The 22,590-nt window shown below is 50.4% G+C and overlaps 1 protein-coding gene across 4 annotated transcripts in view; it reads left to right on the forward strand.

The window, feature by feature from the left end:
- LOC140393981 (DENN domain-containing protein 2D-like) overlaps nt 1-22,590 on the forward strand; it is a 229,233-nt gene that overhangs the window by 169,228 nt on the left and 37,415 nt on the right. For all 4 annotated transcript variants that reach the window (XM_072480697.1, XM_072480698.1, XM_072480699.1 and 1 more), the window contains exon 8: nt 7,773-7,921. In XM_072480697.1, coding sequence (XP_072336798.1) covers nt 7,773-7,921 — 149 coding nt within the window. The remainder of the gene's footprint in view (nt 1-7,772; nt 7,922-22,590) is intronic.

Here is a 22,590-nt window from a genome sequence, read left to right on the forward strand (position 1 = left end):
GGTCATGTCTTACAAACCTAATAGAATTCTTTGAGGAAGTGACAAAGTTAATTGATGAGATAAGGGCTGTAGATGTCATATAAATGGACTTCAGTAAGGCGTTTGATAAAGTTTCCCATGGCAGGTTGATGGAAAAAGTGAAGTCGTATGGGGTTCAGGGTGTACTATCTAGATGGATAAAGAACTGGCTGGGCAACAGGAGACCGAGAGTAGTGGTGGAAGGGAGTGTCTCAAAATGGAGAAAAGTGACTAGTGGTGTTCCACAGGGATCCGTGCTCGGACCACTGTTGTTTGTGATATACATAAATGATCTGGACGACGGTGTAGGTGGTCTGATGAGCATGTTTGCAGATTATACTAAAATTGGGGGAGTTGCAGATAGCGAGGTGGACTGTCAGAGAATACAGCAAAATATAGATAGATTGGAGAGTTGGGCAGAGAAATGGTAGATGGAGTTCAATCCAGGCAAATGCGAGGTGATGCATTTTGGAAGATCTAATTCAAGAGCGGACTATACGGTCAATGGAAGAGTCCTGGGGAAAATTGATGTACAGAGAGATCTGGGAGTTCAGGTCCATTGTACCCTGAAGGTGGCAAGCAGGTCGATAGAGTGGTGAAGAAGGCATGCAGCATGCTTGCCTTCATCGGACGGGGTATTGAGTGCAAGGGTCGGCAGGTCATGTTACAGTTGTATAGGACTTTGATTCGGCCACATTTGGAATACTGCGTGCAGTTCTGGCCGCCACATTACCAGAAGGATGTGGATGGTTTAGAGAGGGTGCAGAGGAGGTTCACCAGGATGTTGCCTGGTATGGAGAGCGCTAGCTACGAAGAAAGGTTGAGTAAATTAGGATTGTTTTCGTTGGAAAGATGGAAGTTGAAGGGGGACCTGATTGAGGTCTACAAAATTATGAGAGGTATGGACAGGATGGATAGCAACAAGCCTTTTCCAAGAGTGGGGGGGTCAATTACAAGGGGGTCACGATTTCAAGGTGAGAGGGGGAAAGTTTAAGGGAGATGTACGTGGAAAGTTTTTTACGCAGAGGGTGGTGGGTGCTGTCATGATATCCAGATCCGCATATCATGGTGCAATCACACACACACTGATGGACAGGCATTTGGACCAACCAACACACACACTACATCGCAGCCAATCACTAGTGAGAGCACACGCACTATAAAAGGGGGAACACGAGAGTTGCCGCTCATTCTGGTAGGAGACAGCTCGGGACACAGAGCTTGCAGCGTGACACTCAGACATAGACCATGTGCTGAGCGCCTCACCAACATTAGTGATAGGGCTAGGTCCATAGGTTAGCTGGTAGCGAACGTACCCAAGTCTATAGTTAGTTGCATCCGTTAGTAACATAATAAAATCAAGTTGTACCATCTACAGCCGTGTTGGCTCATTTGTGTATCAGGACACCCAACACGATAGGTGCCTGGAACGCCTTGCCAGCGGAGGTCGTAGAGGTGGGCACGATAGCATAATTTAAGATGCATCTCGACAGATATATGAACGGGCGGGGAGCAGAGGGAAGTAGATCCTTGGAAAATAGAAGACAGGTTTAGATAAAGGATCTGGATCGGCGCAGGCTGGGAGGGCCGAAGGGCCTGTTCCTGTGCTGTAATTTTCTTTGGTTTATTTTTGAGTATTTAACCTCATCCTGTGGCTTACTGCATTAAATTAGACAGATCGCACACTGGGGATGTTCCAGCCCCCTACCCTGGCTGGCTGTAATGGTGGTGGGTGAGCTGAGTTTGGGCCGTCACGACATGACACAAATTTGATGCAAAGTTACAACCTCACTCAAGGGGGCCATTCAACACTTACTCTGTGAGATTTACTAACTTTCAGGACACTAACATGAAAGATGACATGAATGTTCCAATATTTCAAACAATTTTAACTTGGGCTCCAGTGAGGGGAGGGTGCCTCCTCCTCCCATTATCAAGCTATCCGATGGAAAATGGAAACTATCTCTTCAGGATAAAAATGGTCAAAACCAGTTTTCAAATGGAACCACTCCATCTAATTATCACGGACAGGAGGAGGGTCAATTTAAACTGCCCTCATTTCCCTGCTCACCACCCATCCGTAAACAGAAAGGTGTTCTTTTGTTATTGCCCTCCATATAAACAGCAGCTTATTTTCCCCAGCTGTTAAATTTGGAGTGTTCCAATCCTCAATGAATACCTTGCAGAGAAATCCTGAGGTAAGATGAAATAAAAGAGTTGGTTTATTTTTACGTAAAGATGCGTGAGAGAGGTTTCACAATGCCCTTCCCTTTTTACTCACACAATAAGGAAGAGAGCTCGGGGCACAAGCAACATAAAATATAAATTAGGGGCCGGAATTCTCCGGCCGTTGGGAATTCTCTTTTCTTGCTGGCAGCGGGCCCCCACCAGTGTTTTTCCTGGCGGGGAGGGATGACTTCAATGGGCACCCCCATTGACAAGCGGTGGAAGTAGAGAATCCCACCACGAGCGAAAGGCGCGGCGCTGAGAAACACGCAGCTGGGGAGGACCGGAGAATCTTGCCCAGGGTTTTACATGTCCAATGGAATGCTTCTTCTGAGGGGAGGTTGTCGGGTGATCGGTCTTTCCAGAGCAAGACTTCCTCAATGAGAGAAGGCAGATAGAATGGGTTGGGCTGAAGGCACGTGTTCCAAGGTTCCAGCAACAGCAATTTTGAATCAATGTCAGAGTTCATAGATCATAGAGTTTACTGTGCAGAAGGAGGTCATTCGATCCCTCAAGTCTGCACTGGTCCCTAGAATACAGCACCCCACTCAAGCCCACACATCCACCCTGTCCCCGTAACCCAGCAACCCCAAACAACCTTTTTGGACACGAAGGGCAATTTAGCATTGGCCAATCTGCCTAATTTGCACATCTTTCTGCTGCCACCAGCTTGATGGTAAGATGTTTTTTGTAAGGGGCAATGATGTCCAAAGATGTACAGGTTAGGTGGATTGGCCATGCTAAAGGGCAGCACAAGTGATTAGCACTGTGGCTTCACAGCGCCAGGGTCCCAGGTTCGATTTCCTGCTGCGTCACTGTCTGTGCGGAGTCTGCACGTTCTCCCTGTGTCTGTGTGGGTTTCCTTCGGGTGCTCCGTTTCCTCCCACAATGCAAACACGTGCAGGTTAGATGGATTGGCCATGATAAATTGCCCGTAGTGACCAAAAAAGGTTAGGAGGGATTATTGGGTTACTGGGATAGGGTGGAAGTGAAGGCTTAAGTGGGTCCTTGCAGACTTGATGGGCCGAATGGCCTCCTTCTGCCCTGTATGTTCTATGTTCTATGAATTGTTCTAAATTGCCCCTTAGTGTCCAAAAGGTTCAGCTGGGTTACTGGGATAGGGTCGGGACTTGGGCCTAGGTAGAATGCCCTATCCATGAGTCGGTGCAGACACGATGGGCCAAATAGCCTCCTTCTGTACTGTAGAGATTCTATGATTCTATGAAAGGAGTCCACACCGAGTTGCAGACAAAACCAAAACTTACTTTATTTAACACGTTAACTATTATGTACAGCTCCAGTAGTTCCCTATTGGGTCTCCTCTTTCTTTTCTAATTAAGGGGCAATTTAGTGTGGCCAATTCACCTACCCTGCACATCTTTGGGTTGTGGGATGGCAGCATGGTGGCGGAGTGGGTTAGCCCTCCTGCCTCACAGCGCCGAGGTCCCAGGTTCGGTTCCGGCTCTGGGTCACTGTCCGTGTGGAGTTTGCACATTCTCCCGTGTGGGTTTCGCCCCCACAACCCAAAGATATGCAGCCTAGGTGGATTGGCCACGCTAAATTGCCCCTTAATTGGAAAAAATGAATTGGGTACTCTAAATTTATTTTTAAAATAAAATAAAAATCTTAGGGTTGTGAGGGTGAAACCCTCGCAAACACAGGGAGAATGTGCGAGCACCACAGAGACAGTGACCCAGAGCCAGGATCGAACCTGGGACCTCGGCGCCGTGAGGCAGCAGTGCTAACCACTGCACCACTTTGCCGCCCGACCTACTGGGTCTTCTCTAGTCGGTGCCTGATTGGCCGGCTCTATTTATACAAAGGCACATGGGCTTAGTTAAGGGTCCCTGCCCTCGCATTCTGCAAGCTCCACGGGGTAGTGGATCATCCCTACACCGTAAGACCCATGTGTGTTATAACAATAGTGGGTGGCAAAGGTTGTTGCTTGTATTCTGTTTCCGTTGGAGATCAAACAGCGACTGCAGAGTTCAGTTCCAGCGGACAATATTACACTGCAGCTTAGGGGAGGTCATGTGACATACCTCTGACCACTCCTCCTCGATGTGGGACAAAGGTGGTACATTCCCATGGCTGGAATCTTGAGGTGTTTAATTGGAGTCAGGATTCGTTTTGTTCTTGGAGACACTGATTTTGGGTTGTTAAACAAAGCCTTTTTACTGAAACCATTGTGTTAGAGCAGTTCATGCTTAAGCCATTAGCACAATTGTTGGAGATTAAGATTTGCACAATGCCGGTGTTTATAACTGGCTAGGGCAGACTGCTTGCGTGCTGGGCCATTGTGTTGGCTGGGTTGGAATGTTTGGGTTGTGCAAGGAGTGTTACATTCCAGATATGTGAGGTGTTAACCTTTGTTAAATTTGAAACTGCTCAGAACCATCTGGAAGCCAGCATGTGACCAACGAGAGCCATTGTGTCAGCTGACTCAGTGTCCATTTTGAAAAGCATTAAAAAATCAACTTTATAAAGTAGTCCTGCTGACAAAGATATATAAAGAAGAACAAAGAAAAGTACAGCAAAGGAACAGGTCCTCCAGCCCTCCGAGCCTGCGCTGACCTTGCTGCCCGTCTAACCTAAGGTCCCTCTATCCCCATCCTATTTATGTATTTGTCAAGATGCCCTTCCATCACCTCCTCCAGCAACGAGTTCCAGGTGGGATGTGCCCCTCCCATGGCGTGTTTTCTGTCGCTGTAAGTTTACCCGGCAATCGGTCAAATTCCCTCAAAAGAAAAGTTAGACATCTGGGGTGGGATTCTCCGACCCCACGCCAGGTCGGAGAATTGCCGGGGGCTGCCGCGATGGGCCGAAGTCCCGCTGCTGGAATACCTGTCCCGCCAGCGTGGATTAAACCACCTTTTGAACGGCGGGACAAGGCAACGCGGGCAGGCTCCGGGGTCCTTGGGGGGGGGGGGGGGGCGCAGGGCGATCTGGCCCTGGGGGGTGCCCCCACGGTGGCCTGGCCCGCGATCGGGACCCACCGATCCGCGGGCGGGCTTGTGCCGTGGGGGCACTCTTTTTCTTACGCATTCGCCATGGCCTTCACTATGACAGAGGCGGAAGGGACCCCCTCCCCTGTGCATACGCGGGGATGACGTCAGCAGCCACTGACGCTCCGCGCATGCGCCGACCCGCGTCACCCGGCGTAGACCTTTCGGCCCCGGCTGGCGTGGCGCCAAAGGCCTTTCCCGCCAGCCGGTGGAGCGCAAACCACTCCGGCGCGGGCCTAGTCCCTCAAGGTGAGGGCTTGGCCCCTAAAGGTGTGGAGACTTCCGCACCTTTGGGGCGGCCCGACGCCGGAGTGGTTCCCGCCACTCCATTACGCCAGAACCTCCCGCCCCGCCGGGTAGGGGAGAATCCCGCCCCTGATACTGGACACATATAAAACTCTAACTTATATTTTACATTGCTTATGCCCTGAACCCTCTTCATTTTTCCTGACCTCCTGCTTATTGTGTGATTGAAAAGAGGAGGGCATTGTGAAACCTCTCTCACGCAAGTGTGTGTGTAAAAATAAACCAGCCCTTTTACTTCATCTTGCCTCGAGTTTGCTCTGCAATATTTCGGATTGGAACATAGAACATACGGTGCAGAACGAGGCCATTCGGCCCGTCGCGTCTGCACCGACCCACTTAAGCCCTCACGTCCACCCTATCCCCGTAACCCAATAAATTTAAGAGTTGGGGAAAATTTGCTCCTGTTTATATAGAAGGAAATAAGAACAAAAGAACACCTTTCTGTTTACGGATGGGTGGTGAGCAGGGAAATGAGGGCAGTTTAAATTGACCCTCCTCCTGTCCGTGTTAATTAGATGGAGTGGTTCCATTTGAAAACTGGTTTTGACCATTTTTATCCTGAAGAGCCCTTGGAGATAGTTTCCATTTTCCATCGGATAGCTTGATAATGGGAGGAGGAGGCACCCTCCCCTCACTGGAGCCCAAGTTAAAATTGTTTGAAACATTGGAAGCCTTCTGCCTGTCACCATTCATGCTGTTGTCCTGAAACGGTGGCTCACCATTGGCCAGTGAGTGGATCCCTGGACCCGCCGATGTCAATGGTGTTTTGTATTGTTCGCCGACCATGCCGCCGGGGAAACCGTCACAAACGTCGCCTTCGGTAGGACCATAATTTTGTTTTCTTCATGTCTCAACCATGATTATTCCAGCTACAATTTTATAAATAGGAATATAGAGGAGCAGGAATAGGCCATTCAGCCCCTCGAGCTTGTCACACACGATCAGGAGGAGGCCGTTCAGCCCTCTAGCCTGTCACATGGACAGGAGGAGGCCATTCAGCCCCTCTAGCTTGTCACACAAGACCAGAAGGAGGCCATTCAGCCCCTCGAACCTGTCACATGAACAGGAGGAGGCCATTTAGTCTCTGGAGGCTGTTACATCAGCACAGGAGTGGGCCATGCAAGGGAATACAATCCCAACAGAGGCATGATCGAGCTTTGCTCACACATGGGGGGAGGTTTAGAGACCAGGCATTCAGTAAACCCGTTGCCATAGTGAATGACTGATAGTTCTGTAGACTGATGAATTTGTGCCAGCTCCTGGTACTTTTGGCTTACTCCTCGTTGCTGGCCTCAAACAGGTTTTGGAACAGGCCGACGAACTGCCCCCAAGTATCCAGGAAGCCTTCCTCTGACCCTCGGATGGCGTACTTAATCTTCTCCAGGTGGAGTAATTCCGAGAGGTCAGCGAGCCGGTCTGCAGCTGTGGGTGGTGCTGCCGATTGCCAGTTGAGCAGGATTCTCCAGCGTGCGATTCGGGAAGCGAAAGCAAGGGTGTTGGCCCCCTTCCCCATGTGTAACTCTGGCTGCTCCTATACCCCGAAGATTGCCACTATTGGGCATGGCTTCACCCTCACCCCCAAAAGCTTGGACATTGCCTCGGAGAAGGCTGTTCAGAACCCATCAAGCTTGGGGCAAGCCCAAAATATGTGGGTGTGGTTGGCCGGGCCCCTCTGGTACCTCTCACATTTGTCCTCCACTTCCGGGAAGAACCTGCTCATTCGGGTTCTGGTCAGGTGCGCTCTGTGCACCACTTTGAGCTTAGCCTTGTGCAGGAGGAGGTGGAGTTCACCCTGCTCAGTGCTTCGCTCCAGAGTCCCCATCCTACCTCTGTCCCCAGTTCGTCCTCCCATTTTTGTCTGGTCTTGTCCAGTGGTGTTCGGGCTCTGTCCAATAGCTGACGGTATATTTTCCCACAGAGCCCCCCTTCTCGCTGCTTGTGCCTATCAGGTCCTCTAGTAGTGTGCTTTCTAGGGCCCCGGGGTACCCTACTGTTCTAATGCTTTCTTACGGAGGAATGCGAATGAAAGGGAGAAACCCAGACTTGATTAATTGTAAATTCGGGTAGGGATGGGCCCTTTTTGCCCAAAACTTTGTTAATAAAACAAGTCTCAAGCTGTGTGTAAACATAAAACAAAGACACTGCTGATTGGAGGGCTCTCTCTCGATTGTGAGGGTGAAGGGTGTGTGAGTTATTCATTTCATTTCTCCTCTGTAGATCATCAAGCTGACTCGTCCCTCAGACTCTCGGCTTGAACATGTCGACTTCTCCTCACTCTTTAAACACCTGTCTGAGGAAAATGTCATTCAAATCTTCGCCTCATTGTTGCTCGAGAGACGGCTGATATTCCTGGCAGAGGAACTCAGGTACGAGAGTACATATCAAATAGCATAGAATCATAGAATTTACATTGCAGAAGGAAGCCATTCGGCCCATCAAGTCTGCACCAGCCCTTGGAAAGAGCACCATAAAACCATAAGACATAGGAGCAGAATTAGGCCACTCGGCCCATTGAGTCTGCTCCACCATTCAATCTTGGCTGATATTTTTCTCGTCCACGTTCCCCTGTACCCCATGTGTAAATACACTTGCAATGTAAATACACGGGGTGTAAACACACTGGGGGAGGCAATGTAAATACATGGGGGGTTAATACACTGGGGTAGGAGGGAAATACATTGGGGGAGGGGTATAAATGCACTGGGGGTAGGAGGTCTAAATACATGGGGGTAGTTACATGGGTGAGGGGAATAAATGCACTGGGGGGTGGGGGCAAATACACTGGGGAAGGGTGTAAATATACTGGGGGAGAGCATAAATACACTGGGGGTAAATACACTTTTGGGAGTCGGGTAAATACACTGGGGGAGAGTGTAAATACACGGGGTAAATACACTGGGGAGAGTGTAAATACACAGGGGGTAAATACACTGGGGGAGAGTGTAAATACACAAGGGGTAAATACACTGGGGAGAGTGTAATTACACGGGGTAAATACACTGGGGGAGAGTGTAAATACACAGGGGGTAAATACACTGGGGGAGAGTGTAAATACACAGGGGGTAAATACACTGGGGAGAGTGTAATTACACGGGGTAAATACACTGGGGGAGAGTGTAAATACACAGGGGGTAAATACACTGGGGGATAGTGTAAATACACAGGGGGTAAATACACTGGGGGGGAGTGTAAATTACAGGGGGTAAATATACTAGGGGAGAGTGTAAATACACAGTGGGTAAATACACAGGGGGATAGCGTAAATACACAGGGGGTAAATACACTAGGGGAGAGTGTAAATACACAGGGGGTATATACACTGGGGGATAGCGTAAATACACAGGGGGTAAATACACTGGGGGAGGGGGTAAATACACTGGGGGTAAATACACTGGGAGGTTGTAACTACACTGGAGGGAGGAGGGAGCTACTCACACTGCAAGGACATGCTTCCACCTCTTCCACTCAGGTGCTGACACACTCGATGCTGACACATTTGATGCTGACACACTCGATGCTGACACACTCGATGCTGACACACTCAGATACTGGCACACTCAGAACTGCCAAACACTCAGATGCTGACACACTCAGATGCTGACACACTCAGATACTGACACACTCAGATACTGTCAAACACTCAGAAATGTCGAACACTCAGATACTGACACACTCGATGCTGACTCACTCCGACTGACATACTCCGATACTGACACACTCGATGCTGACACACTCAGATGCTGACACACTCAGATGCTGACACACTCAGATGCTGACACACTCAGATACTGACACACTCAGATGCTGACACATTCAGATACTGACACACGCCAAACTGTCAAACACTCAGACACAGACACATTCAGGTGCTGACACACTCAGATACTGACACACTCAGATACTGACACACTCAGATGCTGACATACTCAGATACTGGCACATTCGAAACTGTCAAACACTCCGCTCCTGACACACTCAGATGCTGACACACTCAGATGCTGACACACTCAGATGCTGACACACGCCAAACTGTCAAACACTCAGATGCTGACACACACCAAACTGTCAAACACTCAGATGCTGACACACTCAGATGCTGACACACTCAGATACTGACACACTCCAAACTGTCAAACACTCAGATACTGACACACTCAGATACTGACACACTCGATGCTGACTCGTTCCGACTGACATACTCCGATACTGACACACTCGATGCTGACACACTCGGATGCGGACACACTCGGATGCGGACACACTCGGATGCGGACACACTCAGATGCGGACACACTCGGATGCGGACACACTCAGATGCGGACACACTCAGATGCGGACACACTCGGATGCGGACACACTCGGATGCGGACACACTCAGATGCGGACACACTCGGATGCGGACACACTCAGGTGCGGACACACTCGGATGCGGACACACTCGGATGCTGACACACTCCAACACTGATACACTCAGATACTGACACACTCCGAACTGTCAAACACTGAGATGTTGACACACTCAGGTGCTGACACACTCAGGTGCAGGCACACTCAGATGCTGACACACTCAGATGCTGGCACATTCAAAGCCGACAATACTCAGATGCGGACACACTCCTATACTGACACTCTCCGATACTGACACTCTCCGATACTGACACACTCCGATACTGACACACTCCGATACTGACACTCTCCGATACTGACACTCTCCGATACTGACACACTCCGATACTGACACACTCCGATACTGACACACTCCGAACTGTCAAACACTCAGATGCTGACACACTCAGATGCGGACACACTCAGATACTGACACACTCCGAACTGTCAAACACTCAGATGCTAACACACTCAGATACTGACACACTCAGATACTGATACACTCCGAACTGTCAAACACTCAGATGCTGACACACTCAGATACTGACACACTCAGATACTGATACACTCCGAACTGTCAAATACTCAGATGCTGACACACTCAGATGCGGACACACTCAGATACTGACACACTCCGAACTGTCAAACACTCAGATGCTAACACACTCAGATACTGACACACTCAGATACTGATACACTCCGAACTGTCAAACACTCAGATGCTGACACACTCAGATACTGACACACTCAGATACTGATACACTCCGAACTGTCAAATACTCAGATGCTGACACACTCAGATGCGGACACACTCAGATGCGGACCCACTCAGGTGTGGACACACTCAGATGCTGACACACTCAGATGCGGACACACTCGGATGCGGACACACTCGGATGTGGACACACTCGGATGCGGACACACTCGGATGCGGACACACTCGGATGCGGACACACTCAGATGCGGACACACTCGGATACGGACACACTCGGATGCGGACACACTCGGATGCGGACACACTCAGATGCGGACACACTCGGATGCGGACCCACTCAGGTGTGGACACACTCAGATGCGGACACACTCGGATGCGGACACACTCGGATGCGGACACACTCGGATGCGGACACACTCAGATGCGGACACACTCGGATGCGGACACACTCAGATGCTGACACACTCCAACACTGATACACTCAGATACTGACACACTCCGAACTGTCAACCACTGAGATGCTGACACACTCAGGTGCTGACACACTCAGGTGCTGACACACTCAGGTGCAGGCACACTCAGATGCTGACACACTCAGATGCTGGCACATTCAAAGCTGACAATACTCAGATGCGGACACACTCCTATACTGACACTCTCCGATACTGACACTCTCCGATACTGACACACTCCGATACTGACACACTCCGATACTGACACACTCCGATACTGACACTCTCCGATACTGACACTCTCCGATACTGACACTCTCCGATACTGACACACTCCGATACTGACACACTCCGATACTGACACTCTCCGATACTGACACACTCCGATACTGACACTCTCCGATACTGACACACTCCGATACTGACACACTCCGATACTGACACACTCCGATACTGACACTCTCCGATACTGACACACTCCGATACTGACACACTCCGAATCTGACACTCTCCGATACTGACACACTCCGATACTGACACTCTCCGATACTGACACACTCCAATACTGACACACTCCGATACTGACACACTCCGATACTGACACACACCGATACTGACACTCTCCGATACTGACACACTCCGATACTGACACTCTCCGATACTGACACTCTCCGATACTGACACTCTCCTATACTGACACACTCCTATACTGACACACTCCGATTCTGACACTCTCCGATACTGACACACTCCGATACTGACACTCACCGATACTGACACTCTCCGATACTGACACTCTCCGATACTGACACACTCCGATACTGACACTCTCCGATACTGACACTCTCCGATACTGACACTCTCCGATACTGACACACTCCGATACTGACACACTCCGATACTGACACTCTCCGATACTGACACACTCCGATACTGACACACTCAGATGCTGACACACTCCGATACTGACACACTCCGATACTGACACACTCCGATACTGACACTCTCCGATACTGACACACTCCGATACTGACACACTCCGATACTGCCACTCACCGACACTGACACTCTCCGATACTGACACTCTCCGATACTGACACACTCCGATACTGAAACTCTCCGATACTGACACACTCCGATACTGACACACTCCGATACTGACACTCTCCGATACTGACACACTCCGATACTGACACACTCCGATACTGACACTCTCTGATACTGACACACTCCGATACTGACACACTCCGATACTGACACACTCCGATACTGACACTATCTGATACTGACACACTCCGATACTGACACACTCCGATACTGACACTCTCCGATACTGACACACTCCGATACTGACACACTCCGATACTGACACTCTCTGATACTGACACACTCCAATACTGACACACTCTGATACTGACACTCACCGACACTGACACTCTCCGATACTGACACTCTCCGATACTGACACACTCCGATACTGACACACTCTGATACTGACACTCACCGACACTGACACTCTCCGATACTGACACTCTCCGATACTGACACACTCCGATACTGACACTCTCCGATACTGACACACTCAGATGCTGACACATTCAAAGCTGACAATACTCAGATGCGGACACACTCCGATACTGACACACTCCGATACTGACACACTCAGATGCTGACACACTCTGATACTGACACTCACCGATACTGACACTCTCCGATACTGACACTCTCCGATACTGACACTCTCCTATACTGACACACTCCGATACTGACACACTCCGATACTGACACTCTCCGATACTGGCACACTCCGATACTGACACACTCCGATACTGTCACTCACCGATACTGACACACTCAGATGCTGACACATTCAAAGCTGACAATACTCAGATGCGGACACACTCCGATACTGACACTCTCCTATACTGACACACTCCGATACTGACACACTCCAATACTGACACTCTCCGATACTGACACTCTCCGATACTGACACACTCCGATACTGACACACTCCGATACTGACACTCTCTGATACTGACACTCTCCGATACCGACACACTCCGATACTGACACACTCCGATACTGACACTCTCCGATACTGACACTCTCCGATACTGACACTCTCCGATACTGACACTCTCCGATACTGACACACTCCGATACTGACACACTCCGATACTGACACTCTCCGATACTGACACTCTCCGATACTGACACTCTCCGATACTGACACTCTCCGATACTGACACACTCCGATACTGACACACTCCGATACTGACACTCTCTGATACTGACACACTCCGATACTGACACACTCCGATACTGACACACTCCGATACTGACACTCTCTGATACTGACACACTCCGATACTGACACACTCCGATACTGACACTCTCCGATACTGACACTCTCTGATACTGACACACTCCGATACTGACACACTCCGATACTGACACACTCCGATACTGACACTCTCTGATACTGACACACTCCGATACTGACACACTCTGATACTGACACTCACCGACACTGACACTCTCCGATACTGACACTCTCCGATACTGACACACTCCGATACTGACACACTCTGATACTGACACTCACCGACACTGACACTCTCCGATACTGACACTCTCCGATACTGACACACTCCGATACTGACACACTCAGATGCTGACACATTCAAAGCTGACAATACTCAGATGCGGACACACTCCGATACTGACACACTCCGATACTGACACACTCAGATGCTGACACACTCTGATACTGACACTCACCGATACTGACACTCTCCGATACTGACACTCTCCGATACTGACACTCTCCTATACTGACACACTCCGATACTGACACACTCCGATACTGACACTCTCCGATACTGACACACTCCGATACTGACACACTCCGATACTGTCACTCACCGATACTGACACACTCAGATGCTGACGCATTCAAAGCCATCAATACTCAGATGCGGACACACTCCGATACTGACACTCTCCTATACTGACACACTCCGATACTGACACACTCCGATACTGACACACTCCGATACTGACACACTCCGATACTGACACTCTCCGATACTGACACTCTCCGATACTGACACACTCCGATACTGACACACTCCGATACTGACACTCTCCGATACTGACACTCTCCGATACTGACACTCTCCGATACTGACACTCTCCGATACTGACACTCTCCGATACTGACACTCTCCGATACTGACACTCTCCGATACTGACACTCTCCGATACTGACACTCTCCGATACTGACACATTCAAAGCTGACAATACTCAGATGCGGACACACTCCGATACTGACACTCTCCTATACTGACACACTCCGATACTGACACACTCCGATACTGACACTCTCCGATACTGACACTCTCCGATACTGACACACTCCGATACTGACACACTCCGATACTGACACTCTCCGATACTGACACTCTCCGATACTGACACACTCTGATACTGACACACTCCGATACTGACACTCACCGATACTGACACTCTCCGATACTGACACTCTCCGATACTGACACTCTCCGATACTGACACTCTCCGATACTGACACTCTCCGATACTGACACACTCCGATACTGACACTCTCCGATACTGACACTCTCCGATACTGACACACTCCGATACTGACACACTCTGATACTGACACTCTCCGATACTGACACTCTCCGATACTGACACTCACCGATACTGACACTCTCCGATACTGACACACTCCGATACTGACACTCTCCGATACTGACACTCTCCGATACTGACACACTCCGATACTGACACACTCCGATACTGTCACTCACCGATACTGACACTCTCCGATACTGACACTCTCCGATACTGACACACTCCGATACTGACACTCTCCGATACTGACACTCTCCGATACTGACACACTCAGATGCTGACACATTCAAAGCTGACAATACTCAGATGCGGACACACTCCGATACTGACACACTCCGATACTGACACACTCAGATGCGGACCCACTCAGGTGCGGACACACTCAGATGCGGACACACTCGGATGCGGACACACTCGGATGCGGACACACTCGGATGCGGACACACTCGGATGCGGACACACTCGGATGCGGACACACTCGGATGCGGACACACTCGGATGCGGACACACTCGGATGCGGACACACTCGGATGCGGACACACTCAGAAACTGACAGACAGATGTTGACACACTCAGGTGCTGACACACTCAGAGCTGCTAGCTATGTTGATGGACATGGAGTGAGACAGACTGATAATGGTGCAGTTGACTGGTGGGTTTTACCTACAGAGTGGTTTCCTAGAGATTCCGAATGGCACGGAGAAGTCAAACCTACATCAGTCACTCTGTTTTGGGTCATCATTGAGATTTATATGTTGGAGTCTCGCAGTCTCATCTGAAGCGAAGAAGTTGCTTTCAGCTCTGATAGACAATGTCTACAGTAAATTGTATCTTGACGAGGAATTGCAGAGTGTCATCAGTTACATAGAAATATACATTGAAAATGGAAGCTGGAGGAGACCATTCGGCCCTTCAAGCTTGCTCCACCATTCACTATGATCATGGCTGATCATCAAATTCATGGCTGATCCTGCCTTCCCCCCATATTCCTTGATTCCTTTAACCCCAAGAACTGTATCTAATTCCTTCTTGAAATTACACAATGTTTTGGTCTCAACTACTTTCTGTGGTAGTGAATTCCACAGTTTCACCACTCTCTGGGTGAAGGAACTTCTTCCTCATTACAGTCCTAGCAGGTTTATCCCTTATCCTCAAACTATGACCCCCAGTTCAGGAGTTCCCACCATCGAGAACAGGCTTTCTGAATCTACCCTGTCTAATCCTGTTTGAATTTTATACGTTTCTATCACTCTTCTAAGCTCCAATAAATTAAGTATAAAAATTGGCAAGTCATGCTGTAGCTGTACAGAACCTTAGTTAGACAACACTTGGGAGTATTTTTAACAAGTCTGGTTACGGCACTACCAGAAGGATGTGGAGGCTTGGAGAGAGTACAGAAGAGGTTTACCAGGATGTTCCTTGGCCTGGAGAGTATTAGCTATGCGGAGAGGTTGGAGAAACTCGGATTGTTGTCACTGGAACGACGGAGGTTGAGCGGCGATCTGATAGAAGTTTACAAAATGATGAGTGGCATGGACAGAGTGGATAGTCAGAAGCTTTTTCCCAGGGTGGAAAAGTCAATTTTACTTGGGGATATAGGCTTACGGTGCGAGGGGCAAAGTTTAGGTAAGATGTGCGTGGCAAGTTATTTTACATAGAGGGTGGTGAGCTTGATTGCTGCTGGGGGAGGTGGTGGAAACAGGTTTTTTTTTAAATTGTTTTTATTAAAGCTTTTTTCAACCAGAATTTTTACATAACAGAAAAATAAACGAAAAATATTTAACAAAACTAGATGGCTGTTATCATTGTACAAAAAGAAAATATACATTAAATAGACAATTCCCCCCACCTGAGCACCCCAAAGATCGCTATTGTTGGACTCGGCTTCACCCGCGTGTCCAAAATCCTGGACATGGCCCTCGCAAAGCCCTGCCAGAATCCTTTAAGCGCCGGGCATGCCCAAAACATATGGACAGGGTTCGTCGGACTCCTTGCACATGTCCTCATTCTCACCGTCGTCATGTGAGCCCGGTACAAATTCACCCTGCCCAGGGCGTCGGCCCACAGGCCCTCATCTAGCTCCTCACCCAGCTCCTCCTCCCACTTGCCCTTCAGCTCCTCCACTGAGGCTTCCTCCGCCTCCTGCAGCTCCTGGTATATGTCTGACACCTTCTCCTCTCCTACCCAGATGCCAAACACTACCCTGTCCTGTATCCTTCGTGTGGGTAGCAGCGGAAATGTCCCCACCTGTTTTCTGAGAAAGTCCCAGACCTGGAGGTATCTGAAAGCATTTCCCGGGGTCAGGCCGAACTTCTCCAGCGCCTTCAAGTGAGGGAAAGTCCCCTCTATAAACAGGTCTCCCATCCTTCTAATGCCTGCCCTATACCAGCCTTGAACCCCCCGTCTATCTTTCCCGGAACAAATCTATGGTTGTTCGGCATCAGGGTCCAAACTGAGACCCCCTCCTCCTTCCTGTGCCTTTTCCACTGACCCCAGACCCTCAGTGCCGCCGTCACCACCGGATTTGTGGTGTATCGTACTGGCGAGAACGGCAGCGGTGCCGTTATCAGTGCCCCTAGGCTGGTGCCTTTGCATGACACGGCCTCTAGCGGCCCCCACGCCGACCCCTCCTCCATTACCCATTTCCTAATCATGGCCACATTAGCCGCCTAATAGTAGCTGCAGAAGTTCGGCATTGCCAACCCTCCACCCCCAAACCACGCTCCAAGAACGGCCTTTTGACTTGCGGGGTCTTGTTTGCCCACACAAATCCCGGGATAATCCTGTTCATCCACTTGAAGAAGGATTTGGGGATGAAAATGGGGAGGCACTGAAAAACAAACAGGAACCTGGGACGAACAGTCATCTTCACAGTCTGCACTCTTCCCTCCAGGGAAAGCGGCAGCAGGTCCCACCTCTTAAAGTCTCCCTCCATCTGCTCTACAAGCCGAGATAGATTGAGCCTGTGTAGGGCATCCCAGTTCCTAGCCATCTGCATACCTTTTTTTAAAAAATATATTTTATTGAAATTTTTCATTCACAATTTTTTCCCCTTACACATCAAACATAGAGAAAATTTAACAGTACATTTAACATGATAACTACAATCTAATAAAGAATAACTAACTAACATGGTAAACTAACCAATTAACATAAAATGAAACTTTCCCCTCCCCCCCACCCCCCCTCCCCCCTGGGTTGCTACTGCTGGTCATCTATCTTCCCTCTAACGTTCCGCTAGGTAGTCGAGGAATGGTTGCCACCTCCTGGTGAACCCTTGAGCCGATCCTCTCAGTGCAAACTTAATCTGCTCCAGTTTTATGAACCCCGCCATATCGTTTATCCAGGCCTCCAGTCCGGGGGGTTTCGCTTCCTTCCACATGAGTAAAATCCTACGCCGGGCTACTAGGGACGCAAAGGCCACGACATCAGCCTCCTTCGCCTCCTGCACTCCCGGCTCATCCGCAACTCCAAATAAAGCTAGCCCCCAGCCTGGCTTGACCCGGACCTTCACCATCTTCGAGATCACTCCCGTCACTCCCCTCCAATACCCCTCCAGTGCCGGGCACAACCAAAACATATGTGTGTGGTTTGCCGGGCTTCCGCCGCACCTCCCACACTTGTCCTCCACTCCGAAGAACCTGCTCAACCTCGCTCCCGTTATGTGTGCTCTATGTAGCACCTTAAATTGAATCAGGCTAAGCCTGGCACACGAGGAAGAGGAATTTACCCTGCTTATGGCATCAGCCCACAGACCCTCCTCTATCTCCTCCCCGAGCTCTTCTTCCCACTTTCCTTTCAGTTCGCCCACCAGCTCCTCCCCCTCTTCTCTCATCTCTTGGTATATCTCTGACACCTTACCCTCCCCGACTCACACCCCCGAAAGCATTCTATCCTGGATCCCCTGTGTTGGGAGCAATGGAAATTCCCTCACCTGTTGTCTTGTGAACGCCCTCACCTGCATATACCTAAAGAAATTGCCCCGGGGCAGCTTATACTTTTCCTCCAACGCTCCCAAGCTCGCAAACGTCCCGTCTATAAATAAATCTCCCACCCTCCTAATTCCCAACTGGTGCCAGCTCTGGAATCCTCCATCCATCCTCCCTGGGGCAAACCTATGGTTGTTCCTAATTGGGGACCCCACCAGGGCTCCCAGCACACCTCTCTGTCGCCTCCATTGCCCCCAGATATTTAATGTTGCCGCCACCACTGGGTTTGCGGTAAATGTTTTTGGTGAGAACGGTAGTGGCGCCGTCACCAGCGCCTCTAGACTCATTCCTTTACAGGACTTTCTCTCTAGTCTTTTCCACGCCGCTCCCGCTCCCTCTATCATCCATTTACGGATCATCGCCACATTGGCGGCCCAATAGTAGTCGCCCAAATTCGGCAGCGCCAGACCCCCTCTGGCTCTGCTACGTTGTAAGAACCCCCTTCTTACCCTCGGAACTTTCCCTGCCCACACGAAGCTCGTGATGCTCCTGTCTATTTTTTTAAAGAAGGCCTTAGTGATCAGTATAGGGAGACATTGGAATACAAATAGGAACCTCGGGAGGACCATCATCTTAATTGCCTGCACTCTGCCTGCCAGTGACAGTGGCTGCATGTCCCACCTCTTGAAGTCCTCTTCCATTTGTTCCACCAGTCGTGTCAGATTAAGTCTGTGCAAGGTTCCCCAGCTCCTGGCTATCTGAATCCCCAGGTATCGAAAGTTTCTTTCCACTTTCCTTAAAGGCAGGCCATCTATCCCTCTACTCTGGTCCCCAGGGTGTATCATGAAAAGTTCACTCTTCCCCATGTTAAGCCTATATCCCGAGAAATCTCCGAACTCCCTCAATATCTGCATGACCTCTGTCATCCCCCCCACTGGGTCCGTCACATACAACAGTAGGTCATCCACGTAGACTGACACTCGGTGTTCCTCTCCCCCTCTAACCACCCCTCTCCATTTTCTGGAGTCTCTCAGCGCCATGGCCAGTGGTTCAATTGCCAACGCGAACAGTAATGGAGATAGCGGGCATCCCTGTCTTGTTCCCCTGTATAGTCGGAAATACTCCGATCTTTGCCGACCCGTGACCACACTTGCTGTTGGAGTTTGACCCAGCTAACAAACCCGTCTCTGAACCCGAACCTCCTCAGCACCTCCCATAGATACTCCCACTCCACCCTGTCAAATGCCTTCTCTGCATCCATTGCCGCCACTATCTCTGCCTCCCCCTCTACTGGGGGCATCATTATCACCCCTAATAGCCGTCGCACGTTGACATTTAGTTGTCTCCCCTTTACGAATCCTGTCTGGTCTTCGTGCACCACCCCCGGGACACAGTCCTCTATCCTCGATGCCAGCACCTTTGCTAGCAATTTGGCGTCCACATTTAGTAGTGAAATAGGCCTATAGGACCCGTACTGCAGCGGATCTTTATCCCGCTTCAAAATTAGCGATATCGTCGCCTCCGACATTGTCGGGGGTAGAGTCCCCCCCCTTCCCTGGCCTCGTTAAAAGTCCTCACCAACAGCGGGGCCAGCAGGTCCACGTATTTTCTATAAAATTCCACGGGGAACCCATCTAGTCCTGGGGCCTTCCCTGCCTGCATGTTCCCCAGCCCCTTGGTAACCTCGTCCACCCCAATTGGTGCCCCCAGGCCTTCCACCTCCTGCTCCTCCACCCTCGGGAACCTTAATTTGTCCAAAAACTGCCGCATCTCTTCTTTTCCCTCCGGGGGTTGGGACCTATAAAGTCTTTCGTAAAAGGTCTTAAACACCCCGTTTATCTTCCCTGCTCTCCGCACCGTAGCTCCCTTTTCGTCTCTAATTCCCCCTATCTCCCTCGCCGCTGTCCTCTTTCGCAGCTGATGGGCCAACAGGCGACTAGCCTTTTCTTCATATTCATACCTCATCCCCTGTGCCTTCCTCCACAGCACCTACGCCCTCCTGGTGGTCAGAAGGTCGAACTCCGTCTGGAGTCGTCGTCTCTCCCTGTACAGTCCCTCCTCCGGGGTCTCCGCATATTCTTTATCCACCCTTAAGATCTCCCCCAGTAATCTTTCCCTTTCCTTGGCCTCTGTTTTCCCTTTGTGGGCCCTGATGGAGATCAGCTCTCCTCTGACCACCGCCTTTAGTGCTTCCCATACCACTCCCACTCGGACCTCCCCGTCGTCATTGGCCTCCAGGTATCTCTCAATACATCCCCGCACTCTTCCACAGACTCCCTCATCCGCCAGCAATCCCACATCTAATCGCCAGAGTGCACGCTGCTCCCTCTCCTCTCCTAGTTCCAGGTCCACCCAATGTGGGGCATGATCCGAGATAGCTATGGCTGAATACTCAGTTTCCTCCACCCTCGAGATCAACGACCTTCCCAAAACAAAAAAATCTATCCGGGAGTACACCTTGTGAACATGGGAGAAGAAGGAGAACTCCCTGGCCTTCGGTCTAGCAAATCGCCATGGATCCACTCTCCCCATTTGGTCCATAAACCCCTTAAGCACCTTGGCCGCTACCGGCCTTCTTCCGGTCTTAGATCTGGATCTGTCTAACCCTGGGTCCAGCACGGTGTTGAAGTCTCCCCCCATTATCAAGTTTCCAACCTCCAGGTCCGGTATACGTCCCAGCATCCGCTTCATGAATCCCGCATCATCCCAATTCGGGGCATATACGTTAACCAACACGACCTCCATTCCCTCCAGCCTGCCACTCGCCATCACATATCTGCCTCCACTATCTGCTACAATGCTCCTTGCTTCGAATGATACCCGTTTCCCCACCAGTATGGCCACCCCTCTATTCTTTGCATCCAGCCCTGAATGGAACACCTGTCCCACCCATCCTTTCCTTAACCTAACTTGGTCCGCCACCTTCAGGTGCGTCTCCTGGAGCATAGCCACGTCTGCCCTCAATCCTTTCAAGTGCGCGAACACTCGGGCCCTTTTAAACGGTCCATTTAGGCCTCTCACGTTCCACGTGATCAGCCGCACTGGGGGGCTACCTGCCCCCTTCCCGTGTCGACTAGCCATCACCCTCTCTAGGCCAGTCCCACGTCCCGATTCCCCGCTCCCACTCGTTCCCCAGGTGGCGCATTCCAGCCCCGACCACCCTTTCTTTAGTCAGTTCCTCTTTGATTTCTGCAGCAGCAACCCAGTTATCCCCCCCCCCTCCCCCCCGCTAGATCCCCATCTAGCGTGATTGCTCCCCCCATATTACTTCCGCAAGTCAGCTGACTTCAACTGACCCCGGCTTCTCCCGCTCACTCCTTGACCCCCCCGTGTGGGGAACTCCCATCTACCTTGCACCTATCTTCCCGCCATCATCTTTCTGGCGCGGGAACAAGGACAGTAGACTCCATATTCTCTGTAGCTGTCCCGCCCCTTGTGGCGCAGCTCCCACTCCCGCCCCACTCCCATTCCTCATCCTCCGCCTATGTCTCTTCTTTCCCCCCCCACCGGCGCCCACATTTCTTAGTGTCCCCCCCTTCCCAATTTACATCTCTATATACATCGACAGTGACATTTCCCTCCAATATCAGTCCCTCAGTTCCGATCCAATTTCTCGTCCTTAATAAAGGTCCATGCTTCTTCCGCCGTGTCGAAGTAGTGATGTCTCTCCTGGTACGTGACCCATAGTCGCGCCGGCTGCAGCATTCCGAACTTCACCTTCTTCTTGTGTAACACCTCCTTGGCTCGATTAAAACTCGCCCTCCTTCTCGCCACCTCCGCACTCCAATCCTGGTACACCCGTACCACCGCATTCTCCCATCTACTACTCCGTACCTTTTTGGCCCATCTCAGAACCACTTCTCTATCATTAAAGCGGTGAAATTGCACG

The sequence above is a fragment of the Scyliorhinus torazame genome, chromosome 17 (genome assembly GCF_047496885.1).
Source record: "Scyliorhinus torazame isolate Kashiwa2021f chromosome 17, sScyTor2.1, whole genome shotgun sequence".
Classification (NCBI taxonomy): Eukaryota; Metazoa; Chordata; class Chondrichthyes; order Carcharhiniformes; family Scyliorhinidae; genus Scyliorhinus; species Scyliorhinus torazame.